This window comes from Aquila chrysaetos, chromosome 6 (assembly GCF_900496995.4).
Source record: "Aquila chrysaetos chrysaetos chromosome 6, bAquChr1.4, whole genome shotgun sequence".
NCBI lineage: Eukaryota > Metazoa > Chordata > Aves > Accipitriformes > Accipitridae > Aquila > Aquila chrysaetos.
The window spans coordinates 48981986-48991453 of record NC_044009.1 but is presented as its reverse complement, the minus strand read 5'-3'; the positions used below and the strand labels follow the sequence as shown (position 1 = coordinate 48991453).

At 40.1% G+C, this 9468-nt stretch overlaps 1 protein-coding gene across 5 annotated transcripts in view; it reads right to left on the bottom strand.

Annotated features, from left to right (window-relative positions):
- Positions 1–2774: 2774 nt before the first annotated feature.
- Positions 2775–9468, bottom strand: part of KYNU (kynureninase) — a 59656-nt gene continuing 52962 nt past the window's right edge. For all 5 annotated transcript variants that reach the window (XM_030018638.2, XM_041124519.1, XM_030018630.2 and 2 more), the window contains 3 exons: positions 8196–8281; positions 4622–4852; positions 2775–3100 (listed from right to left, as the gene is read on the bottom strand). In XM_030018638.2, coding sequence (XP_029874498.1) covers positions 2948–3100; positions 4622–4852; positions 8196–8281 — 470 coding nt within the window. In that variant the 3' untranslated portion in view covers positions 2775–2947. The remainder of the gene's footprint in view (positions 3101–4621; positions 4853–8195; positions 8282–9468) is intronic.

The following is a 9468-nucleotide window of genomic DNA, read 5'->3' as shown; positions in this document are numbered from 1 at the left end:
CAGTATTTTTCCCTCACGTTTTCAAGAGTTGCAGTGAGTTTAAGAGATCTGTACAGTACTAAATAATGTTGTGCTGAGAAAGATCACATACAACCAGGGATCTACATTTTCATGTTTACCTTCCTTCACTTTGTAGGCATTTTACCACGTTACCTGGGTATCGATTTTCTGTCATCTACAGACACCCATGTCTTGCAGTTTAATTTGAAAAATGTAATTTCTTCAGACAATCCAGGAACTAAATGTTACCACAATTAGAAAGCAATAGTACTTAATACTGAATTTTAAATCAGAGATGGAACTAGCAAGAAGCATTCGGGGTATATACAACTAATTATTTCACACACAATTATTCCTGATATTACTCTAACTGTGATAACTTAGAGCATTTGAAAAAGCAGATCATAATATTCTTTTTTTTTTTTTTTTTGCACAGAAGCTCTTTCACTTGATATTCTCTCGCTAAATAATATGTAAAATACTGACACCTAATGTTAACTTTCAGTATTATTCATTTTGCAAAACTTTTACTACAAATAGGGAAAGACCATGTGAAACTGGTTCTTACACGGCAATTTTGTTTCAGTAAAATGCAATATAGCCTTCCCTCACTTTTTGGAAATGGTTTTCTGAATTTATATATATGCCCATAAAAGCAAGGAGCTTTCATGTTTATCCTCACAGCTCATAGGTTAAAAAAGAGAAGGTAATTCAGAAAAATTGGAATAAGTGAGTTTTGACGCACCAAATTTAATCGAATCCATCAAATGGAACACAAATGCTTATTTAGAAAGTCAATATTTGTACCTGTAGCCTGAAATGTTACTAAAAGACAAAATACTATTAAGCTTTTATTAATAATCTGTTATCTTTCAAAACCTGTACTGTGTAGATTCAGTAAGTACTTTACCTACCCTATTTGGTTCACTTTCCTCAATCAGAGACACAAGGAATTGCTTTCATAGTTTGTGAATTTAAGGCAGATGCCAAACTGCAACCTCAAAATTCACCATTTACCTCCCTGCAACTTCCAAGACAGTTAGTCCAAACCTGATGTCTAGGTGCTATTTCGAACAAGATTTTGAGGTTCTTTTCCTGGGTTTGTCACACAACCAAGGTTCAGCTGATATCAAAATATGATATTTTATAGTATGACCTAGTGTCATATCTGGATTTATATTAAGCTTGTCTAACTTTATAGGGAAGACATAAGTGACTGTTAGCCAGAGCTGTACAGCAGCACAAGTGCTTCAAAGGCACTGGCAGTGAATTAAAACCTTTTTCAACACTGTCGACCGTCACAGTTTTATATTCAGTGCTTTTTTCATCAACAGTCACTTTATGGAAAACGGTCCTTCTCAGATCATGTCACTTGACAGATGAAAGTAGCTGTGCTGCAGATGCAAGTATAAAAATAAAACCGCAGCCACTGAACTACAGATACCTGGTCTGCAATACAATGATACAGCCTCAGCGGAATTAAGGAGCGATGACGTCAACGTAATCAAAACCTCTCGAGCGAGCCAGAGCTTTCCAACAGATTAAGACTCCTGTGCTCTTCTTTGTAACAATATTCTAGTTTAAGAAGCTGTTCTTACTCTTCACTGGTGCTAAAAATACCAACAAATGCTTTATCTGCAGTTCTTTCAGCTTTCCCCTACACATTACAACCGATGAAACAGGTATTACTGCAGCAAGGATTTTAAAACTACCCATCTTTGGGGAATTTTAGAGCACAGGTAGACACTGTGAAGGTCCTTAGGTTTCCCTGTGCAGCAGGAGATGCTCAGAGTGTGAAAATTTCAACCAGCAAAAATGCCTTTGGGTGAAAATGGAGTAGTCCTCACTTCTACCCCCAAATCCTTTCTCACCCTTGAAGAAGAATAAAAAGAAGCACTATCAGAAGTAAATTTCCAAGTGTTTCATACCAAAAATCAGGCACATTGATTATCATCAGAGAGAAAGTTTTAGTTGATTCTTGAAAAAGGGTACACGCTAAATAGCTCCAGACTTAGAAGCTCAGTTGCCAATTATGCCAAGGTGTTATTTATAACTCCGGGTAAAGTGTTGGTTAAATGTAAGCAGTTTTTCTTCACTGCTCTTAGCTGCCTAGTGCAAATCTCTGTAAAAATTTGGACCACACTGAGTTAACAATGAGATATTTTGCTGCTGCTTAAACAGTTCAGAGTTCATTTTGCCTAACCCGAAGTAAGCCTTTTTAAAACTGAAGTAAGTGCTCATACAGCCCTTTACGCTGGCTTACACGAATTTAAAATTGTTCTCAGCTTTCTCAAGCATATAATCTCCAAGATGACTACCTAGAAAGATAAAGAGTGAATGTTTTGTTTTAGCCAACTGTATCACACCAAAGAAGGTATCTGCAATGTAAATACATTCTTCAATTAAATCATTAATTAAACTAGAGTTTCAAAATGTTGGGCCCTTTGAAAAATTCAGTATGCAGCACTTAACTGTTTTGAAACAACTAATTGTGCAACTCTTACTCTTCAAGTATACCATGTACTTTAAATAGAATTGATAAATTAAAAATGTAAATTGGACTGTATCTTTTAACAGTTGGTGATTTGTCTATTTTCCACTTTTTATTATGCATCATTTTTATAATAAAGAAGGGATTTTTTTTCATTCCTGTTCTAGTTGATAGCAATTCTTCCATGCTTCTCAAAGCTAATGTAATAAAACTACATAAAATGTTTAAGAAAAGCCCCATTAAAATATACAAAGCATACTAATTCATGAAGTCAAAGTCAAAGCAGAGTGGAAATATGAGCTTTAATAAAACTATGTCTGTTGTAAATAACTATTCAAGCACAGTCATTTTTTTGCAAATTGCATGGGATATAGCTCAGTCTACTTGAAGCAAAGAATTGCTCAGCGGGATAAATGCATCTTAGTCAGAAATAGATTAAAAGATACAGCTGAGCCATCAATAAGAACCAGATAGCGCAGTATTGTTTGCTGTTTGTTTTGAAGATGTAATTGCAGATCCCAGGATTTCAATAAATCTGTGCACATCATGGAAAGAATTGTAGAGAGGAACTGGGGCAACACGAAGAGCATTTGGTTCTCGCATGTCACACTGCAAAACAGAAAGGGAACGCTTAGTAAATTCAGGTCACTTCTTATTTATCTGTCAGACTACATTTTTAAACGTCACCCTTGTCTTCAAGCAATAATGACTAGACTGACAAGGGGACACATGTAAAAACTTTGGGACCCCCAAGAAACTACTGTGAGGAGCATTATTGTGAAGAACATAGCAAGAAGAGTAGTGTGTTGCCTAAAAAAGGATTCAAGGCTCAGGATGGGCAGGACTCTAGCAGTGCCATTGAAGGGCTCCAAACCAGCTACGCATCCCCATAATTTACCCTAGCACCTATAGCAACCCACACAGGTGACAAAAAAGCCACCACAAAACAGAAACATGCCGGTATGATAGAGTGTCTTTTGCTACAGGTACAAGTAATGTCTCAGGGCTTGCAGTATTTTTCTTCCCCCCGTCTGTGAATTCAAACATTTTGCTGAACAGAATAATCTCTCATATTTGAAGCATATTACTGCATTGCGAAGACAAGCCAACAGTGTAAGGCCCCATGCCCTCTTAAAAGCAGCAGTTCCTGGAATTCCCTGGCAGCACCAAAACAGCGGCATATTTAGCCTAGAAGAGTTGCCCTTTGGGGACACACAAGTCACCAGCAGAAATAAAACTCATATATCACTTATATGGCATTACGCTATCAGCCTCACCTCCCAGCACTTCTAAATCACCGAATGTATAGCCTTAAATTTAGCTTTTATTCTTTTTGAGCAGTGCTCACCGGTAACCGTGCCATTACACGGCACTGCCGTTCAGCGGCCTCTTTTTCTGCGTGCCAAAACATATCTCTAAAGAAACAACAGCTTTTTAATTCCCCCACGTCGATGCCTCGCGAAGAGCAAGGGTTTGCCCATTTGCAGATCAGGAAAGGGGCCGGTGGAGGTTCAGAGCTCCTTGTCGTCGTCGGTCTGTAGGTGCGCGAGTTGTGGCGTCGAGGATGGCGAGCATCACCTGGGTGCTGCCGACTGCCGGCACCCTGGGGTGGCTCAGACCTCCTCTTTCTGCTCTCTGCCCTCATGCCTGGACCCGCAGCAGGGGACCCGGACAAGCACCCTAAACAGGAGAAGCCTTGTGCAGGCAGTACGTTGCACTGGACAGCTCTGACGCATTCATATTTTTGTTTTTCCAGTGATTTGGGTTTTTCTTTTTTTTTTTTTTTTTCCCTATCTTTCCTGTTCAGACCATCAGCTTCAGACCCATAATGTCTCCCATCATAATGCACCCATAAAGCAGCTCTAACCTCAGTAGTGACTCCCGGGTGCTAGTCACAGAGCTACCAGAAATAAATCGAGAAAGGACAATATACAGACTGACAAATAAAATAACTCCGCTTATTTGATTATTTACACAAGTAAAGATTGAAGATGCTATGTAAGCAACTTTCATCATTCCCATTCTTTTTTGGCCTTATATGAGAAAATATTTGAATAAAAGCAAAATTATTACTTTGTTATGGTATAAGATCACAAAAGAGCATAAGAAAATGAAGTTTGGTTTACTCACAGCTACTCCTCTCTTCTCCAGCTCTTTAAACACAGATTTGATTGGAAGGGAAAAAGATAGCGTGAGTTGGCATCCTCTCTCCTCAATCTGAGATGGCGTGATTATTTTTACAAAGGGCTTCTCTGGATTTGTTTTATCCTCATTGTAGTAATGTTTTATCAGGTATTCCAAGTAACCGGTGAGTAGAATGGATTTCCTTCTCAGTGCTTTCATTGTAGTTTGACTAAAAACCTATAATAATTTTAAATCATTAGAATGGTAATGCATTGCTATAGAAAATAAAAAGGAAGTAAAGATGACTGAAAGGGTAGGAGATTTCTCTACACATTATCACTGGAATCAAGTGGTAATCTCACATAGACATTACACATAAACATGGCAGGATTGGGCTTTTGAAAACACGGGATAATGTTATTACTTTAGATAATGAAAGACATTTCTGTCTACTGTTAAAAAGTTTTACACACATCCATATTGGCATAAATGAACTCGCACACAAAAACAGTTTGCTAAGAGAGCATTCATTTGCATATCTGAAGAGGATCCATAAATTCTCTATACATGCAACAGGGCTGCACGAAACTCAAAATCACATACAAGTTTTTCCTTGTATGTACCTCAAGTAACAAAATCCAAGGGTCAAGACTGAAACGTCATGACTGATCTACAAATTCTTGGCTTTGAAAACACAAAATTTATACTAACTTATTGACTTTACTGCTTTAAGTCCTGTACAGGCTTCATCTCTGCTAGTCCGCATGAAGAAAAAATATTCACTTGATTCTGGTTTAATAGCTCTATGCTCTTACACAGCTACAAGGACTGGTGAGTTGCAAAACTCAGAACATCATGAGACATGCAAAAGTGATTGCTTAAAAACGGCAGTGCTACTTTGCTGCATAAACAAGAATAGACAATGTTGTGGCAGAAGAGTTTGGGAGCAGGAGAAGGCAAGACAGCTTCTGCTTGTGCTCTGGAAAGGCTCAGTTACAGGGAATAATGGAAATTGTGACCCCGGAAACAATTTACCCTTGCCTTCCTCAAACCCTCCCTTTTCTTCTTCCCATGCAAGTAGCTTCAGGGAAAAATTACAAGATAAAGACAGGCAAGTACCCGATAGTCACTTCGAATCACTTTCTGGCACATAAATGCAATATCACTGCTCATGGACGATTATGCCTCCACTGACTGCAGCTGCAAAATCAGAGGCAAGGCCGAGGTCCTGTCTGAAAATCCACGATCTTCACTCTCAAGAAATCACCGCTCCGCATTGAAGTAGTAACACTTTTAAGATTACTTATATCATAACCTGGAAGAGCGTATAAACAGGTAACTGCGAAATCCCACTCAAAATACAGCAAAGTCTGGTTTCCAGCAGCACCTGGAAATCACTCGTTTGTAGAATATCCCAAGTATTACTCGGTGATGCCATCCCAACCACAAGATGCTGCACAAACCCAGAAGCCCCTGCGCGTGTTTTCTGTGGAACAAAACATGGCTGCTGTAAGACAGGCTTTGGATGGAGACAGCGCAGTCACAGAAATGAATGTGACAGGGACCAGAGCCGTCAGCAGTCAGCACTTGCACAGGTCAACAAAAAATCTGGAGGTGCTTCCCTCACCACACAGGCAGGCAGAGCATCCACACGACTATTCGGCACATTACTGGAGGTAAAATGGAGACCTGCCTCCTATTCCTCTGGGCTTTGCAGCAGTGTGAGGGATGGATCTCCTTAGGCTGCATGCAAAAATCTGTTTGCTCAGGCTTTGTGCAAGGAATATTTGGCCTCCTGGGTGAAATTTTTTGAAAAAGATCTTTTAAATGTGGCCGCAGAGCGCTCCCCTTTTTTCCATAAAAGGGAGCAGCTACTGCCATAACAGTCACTTTAAGCATTATTGAGGAATAACAGCCATTAACACTTGCAGTTTTCATTGTTTCCATTGGAAACACTGCCTTCTGCTTAATGTGTCCCAGTGAAGGTGGCATGCAATTTCACTAGCCATCTCTTGCCAGACATGAAAACTACTCTGTTTCCCACTGTATTAGAGCAATTAGCACTGGGAAATCCTGGCTGTGCCAAAAGGTAATGCAGGCACGGAAAGGGGAGGCGATGGAAACTGCTCAGCCCTCATTGTTTGAGGCTCCCTGCAGTGGGCTAAATGACATCAACCCACACAAACTGGAGCACTGACAATCTGGGTCATAGCAGAATAGCTTTCAGCTTATCTCGAAGGTCACATAAAGTTTAAAAAAATATATTGGATGTTTAAGGACTAACAAAATAAATTGTCAGACAGAACAAGAAGCATTGTTGTGCCCTTTGCAGTCCTTCAGCATTGCATGTAAGCTGGAGAGCACACAACTGGCGGTTTTCTGACTTTGTTTGCTTAAGATACTGCTTTTTCAGTAAATAAAGAAGAGGGACACACAGCCTATGGACATCGCTCTTTATCCCAGCATCGGCTTTGCCGTTACACTAGCATTAGTGGAATGCTAGCAGAAATAAATTTCTCCCATTTACGCTGGCGGCAAAACCTTGTTAACCAAGGCTGGCTTGAAAAGCAGCTTAGGAAAAAATTTAATAGAGTAGCATATATAGCATATAGTAAGGAAATCTATGTAAAACTATCCTTTTCAGCCACCAAGACCTAGAGCCCTGCATTTCAGGGGTGAACCATCCATAAGAGAAATGCTGCCGCGTCTCAGTATGAAACGCAGCGTGATAAAAGGTGTTTGGAGAACAGCTGCGTGCCTTCAGACCGGGCTGATTTGTGCTCTCCAAGGCGGACCAGAGGGCTTTCAGCACATGGCTCACACCTTCCCAGAAAGAAAGGGATTAGCTCTGTATGGCAGAGCCGCCCTTTCCCCAGCCACGGTCTCAGTGATTCGTATACAGACAGGTCAGAGATGGGGCTCTGCTCCTTTGGCCAACTAATGAAGCCATGAAAGAAGAAACAGTCTGAAGCTATACCACACTCATAAATTCCCCTTTTAGGAAGTGTTCACAGACAGCTTCTGTCTTTTCTGTTTGAAACCAAAGGGACTACAGCAGATGACAGGTTCAATTTAAACTCCAGGACACCCAGTGGCCACAACCATTTTCTTTCAAAAAGGAGCTAAGTCTCTTTTGCTGAGGGAAATAGATGTACAAGCAACTCTGGATGCAAGTTTTCAGTTACGCCATTTCTTCGTAGGAACGTCTTGAACTCATCCTTTGCACGAGTTGCACTGAGGCAAGCTCTGAATATCTCTAGAGGAAAAGTTGTTGTTTGTATCGACCCCGAACAGCCGGGACAAAGCCAGTGCCAGCGGTCAGGCTTGGAGGTGCAAACCCCGTGTATACTGGGGTCCAACAGCAAAGTTTGTGGGAACAGTAAAGGGATGAGTATATTTATTAAAGGCCTTGGTCTCTTAGGGTCATCGGGGTTATTTTGTTTGGTTTTAGTCGTCATCCCCCCCTTCACTTTGCAACTATTCTGCGAATTTTTTTAAGAGAGACAGCAATAGTACATGTAACATTAATTTAATGTTTTTATACTCCTAAATTCAAGCTCAAAGTAAAGCAATTACTTACCTCTAAACTAGCTTGCAGAGCACAGACCAGTAAAATTGGAGGATTTGATAACCGAAATCCATTAATTCCCTTACTTAGTTGCAATTCTGGAAAATGAATAACTTATATTAGTGTTTTTTGATTTCTTCCTTTTAAAGGATTGGACCTTATCTTGAAGTCCGTCCTCACGCAATAAAATATTTCACTAATGTGGCCTGTAGGAATCAGTCATTAAAAGGAAATAGTAATCTATTCACAGCTAATACTTTTAACGTCGAGAGAAGCCCAATTTTATCCAGCAGAAGACCTCATTAGCAGCTTCATGGGAGCTAGAGAACTGCAATTAATTTGTTTAAATGGTGTGTGTTAAAACCACCTTTACACTTGAATCTCTTTGAACACTGGCACAAACCAGAGAAATTCCGAGTCAGCAGAGGCACGCTCGTGCGGAGCCACGGTGCACGAGCAGGGAATCATGTTCCTTAACTTTATTAAACTGACGAGACACATGGGAGACCGCATATGCAGCTAAGTGTAGCTTCAGGCCACGTAGAGAAGTTGCATAGACTTTAGGCTGTGAAATTTCACAAAATCTATTTAATAAATCTATAAAGCCTCGCTGCAAGTTCTGTGTCACCGTTTATATTTCATGCTCCAGCACCAGAGCGAGAGGATGCTGCGGAGGCAATGTTTTTCATGCACAGCAGACTGGCTAATTTTATAATGATCGTTGCCCAACCTCTCCCCTATAAACTGCCCATGGAAATGAATAAACAACGTTTTTCTTCTTCTAACAGTATTTCAAGGCAATTTGTGTCTCCTGCTGGCTTTCCATAGTGCCACTCTCTTACATTTGGTCAGAAAACAAAGAGCAGACTGAGGCTATTAGAGAGGTGTTCTCCAGCCAAAGTCCCATCAATAGGCCCTGCCACAGAAAATTAAAAATATATTAAAACCAAAACAACCAATCAAACCAAAAAGCTCCTTTCTCCTCCTGATCCCTCAGGATATTCTCTCTGCCATACTTTAGAATGGAGCTGAACAGCCTAGCTGTCAGATTTGGAAAGGAGTCCTCATTTCACATTGGGACAATAAATACTTAGCTATTTCAGAGCAGGTTTGGTTTTGTCTTACAACCCATCCTTCACTAGTGCAAGGAATTTGGAGATGCTGAAACATTAGTGGTATTTCATTACTTATGTCAGGTTGCCTTACCTTTATTTATATAATTTCTCATTAATTCCAGTGGAACTAATCCTAAAGTAAGATATTACCCAAGTAAATGATAGCAGAT